The following is a 2,882-nucleotide window of genomic DNA, read 5'->3' as shown; positions in this document are numbered from 1 at the left end:
CTTTTCCCTTCTCTACTTACATTTTCCCCCCTTCCTTCTTGATGATGAAAACTATGTACTTTTCTATATGTTGCACATAACTTAAAAGTAATGAGATTTCACGTCATTGCATATACTTTCAATATACTTCGTGGATATTTTGGTTTAGCGGTTCGTTATTATGATTTTTGAGAAAATCGTATGTTTCTTATATTTCGGTAATTTGTCTCAGTATACGGATTTCGGTAATATAACTTTTAAAAATGTATATTACCAATATTTTGGTAAAATTGTATTTCGGATCGTCTCGGTATTTGAACTTCGATATTATGACTTTTCGGACAATTTTCCCTGTTCCAAAATTTCGGGCTTTTTGTTTTTTAGGACAATACATGTTCACCTTATTTTTGAGTATGCAAACTAGCTTTTTGTAAGACTAATTGGTTTCAATTCTTTTGTGCAAATCTATTTGAATTGAATATTATTATATAAAATTAATTTCCATCGACAGTCACCAATTGATTTAAAAATGCATCCCTAGTTTTAGTCGGCCGTGTAACTGCAGATACTTAATTTTGATATTTTCTGTAAACATGTATGTGATATTCAAATTTAAATGATACATAATTTTTTTTAATGTCAAAATGCAATCGATCTATTAATGTTTAACTTCTTATACACTTCTATTGAAATCTGTAGGTTATTGTCTAATAAATTACTCTAATATCGTTATCAATAAAGACCGTCCAGAACATTATTGATTTTCGAGATTAAAATTATCACGTCAAATTAAACAAAGAAAATAGTTATAAAGAGAATTAAAAAATTTTCAACTTTTCAAATATATGTTACTGAGATCTTATCAGTAAGATGTTTAAAGAATTTTTTAAAGATTTTATGAAACAAATTTTTAAGATTTTTTTATATAGTTACTCAATCATAAATATCATGAATATATTAATGATTTTACATATTTCCTTTTTGAAAATAAAATTGATATATTTCAATACTTTTTGCACAGACTAGACAGTTACAAAATGAACTGAATGAAAAGTTTTCTTTGCTCTATTATGTATTATAAATATAATAATTATAATGTATAAATATAATATTTATAATATAATATTTATAATGTATTATAAATATAAAGATATCAGTAAAAGAAATACTCCTTTTCACACGCAAAATAATTTTATTTAGATTCCTCCAATCGTGAAGAAGCAGATTTGCTTAGAGAATGGTTCGATCTTATGAAAGAACGCACTGAGCTACGTAGATATGAAAAAGAGCTTCTGGTGCGTGCACAAGAAGTACAATTAGAAGATCGCCATGAACGATTACAACAAGAATTGCGTGAACGCCTAGCTGATGATGGTAAATACTTTTATATTTCTTAGTTTATTATAATACACAACACTTTCTCTAATCTCTAAAAATAAGAGACATATTTTTTTATCGGCTTATCTCGAGATTTAGGAGTTAAAACAGCCCCTAGAAAAAAATTAACTTTTTCATTTTTATGGAATAATTTCTAAAATATAAGGTATATGAAAAAATGTCTTCTACAAAAGTTTTAAAGTATTTAATACTCTTTGCAACGACGTACTTAATTCTTTTAAAATGTCAAATTTTTTACTGCCCCCCCCTTCCATTCGTTACCTTCGCAAAATTTTTAAGTTTTTAAGGACTAAATTGTAGAGCATTTAATACAAAATCTATCTATATATAATAATAAAAGTTAGTCTCGCTTTAATCGTTGGAAAAGGTCGTGATAGTATGGCCTCTATAGCACATCGTGCTATAGAGGCCATACTATCCAACTAGATAGCTACTGTATCCTACTGAAAAATTTCTGTTGAGATAACAATAGAATTCCCAATTCAATTCTCAGTTAAATTCTCAATTGAATTCTCAAATGCGGTTTAAAAAATTCGCATGTAAGATCTCAATTGAGATATTTGTATCTGACGGAAATAATTTATTGAAAATATAATGAACTTTTGCTGAAATGCTTTTGAAAAGCATTCACAATTTTGACCCAATTTCATTAAAATTTCATTATAATTTCATTAATATTTCGATAATACTTTATTAAAAATATAGAAACATTCAGTGAAAAATCGTTATTAATTAAAATAGATTGAAAAAAGTATGAAGTATTATTTTGTCTAAATAATAAAAAAAAACTAATTTCATATTTTGTGACGTTTCATTTATTCGTAAGATTCGCGTGGATTCGATCCCATGTCACACGGCGCCCATCTTTAGATTACCATGCGCTGTTCAATGCCTAACCTCAATGATCGTACTGAAACTTGTAATGCCAATGCGCTGTAACGATATCATGATAGATTATATTTACAATATACTCTTACAACATTAAAAAATGTAATAATATATTTATCGGTAAATGTTTCAAAGGACGTAACAATAATCACAATGCGATTAATATTGATACAATATTGTATAACTAATTAAATTTAAATATACAACGTGCTCGCAAAAGAGAGAAAGAAGGAATATTCTCTTTCTTTTGCGAGCATGTTGTATGTTAAAGTTTGATTAGTTATACAACATTGTATCAATATTAATCGCATTGTGATTGTTGTTACGTCCTTTGAAACATTTACCGACAAATATGTCATTACATTTTTAAACGCTATAAGAGTGTATTGTAAATACAATCCATTACAATATCGTTACAGCCCATTGCCATCACCAGTTCCCGTACGATCGTTAAGGTTAGGCATTGAACAGTGCATAGTCATCTAGAGATGGGTGCCGTGTGACACACGGGATCGAATCCACGCGAATCTTACGAATAAATGAAACGACACAAAATATGAAATACAGTTTTTTTATTATTTAGACAAAATAATACTTCATTATACTTTTCTCAATCT

At 28.0% G+C, this 2,882-nt stretch overlaps 1 protein-coding gene across 7 annotated transcripts in view; it reads left to right on the top strand.

Moving 5' to 3' along the window:
- LOC116843356 (F-actin-monooxygenase Mical) overlaps window positions 1-2,882 on the top strand; it is an 874,436-nt gene that overhangs the window by 769,377 nt on the left and 102,177 nt on the right. For all 7 annotated transcript variants that reach the window (XM_032813731.1, XM_032813733.1, XM_032813730.1 and 4 more), the window contains one exon: window positions 1,180-1,353. In XM_032813731.1, the coding sequence (XP_032669622.1) occupies window positions 1,180-1,353 (174 nt within the window). The remainder of the gene's footprint in view (window positions 1-1,179; window positions 1,354-2,882) is intronic.

This window comes from Odontomachus brunneus, unplaced genomic scaffold (genome assembly GCF_010583005.1).
Source record: "Odontomachus brunneus isolate Ranch 3 - 2012 unplaced genomic scaffold, Obru_v1 Obru_scaffold_032, whole genome shotgun sequence".
Taxonomy (NCBI): domain Eukaryota; kingdom Metazoa; phylum Arthropoda; class Insecta; order Hymenoptera; family Formicidae; genus Odontomachus; species Odontomachus brunneus.
This window is presented reverse-complemented; position numbering and strand designations above follow the sequence as displayed.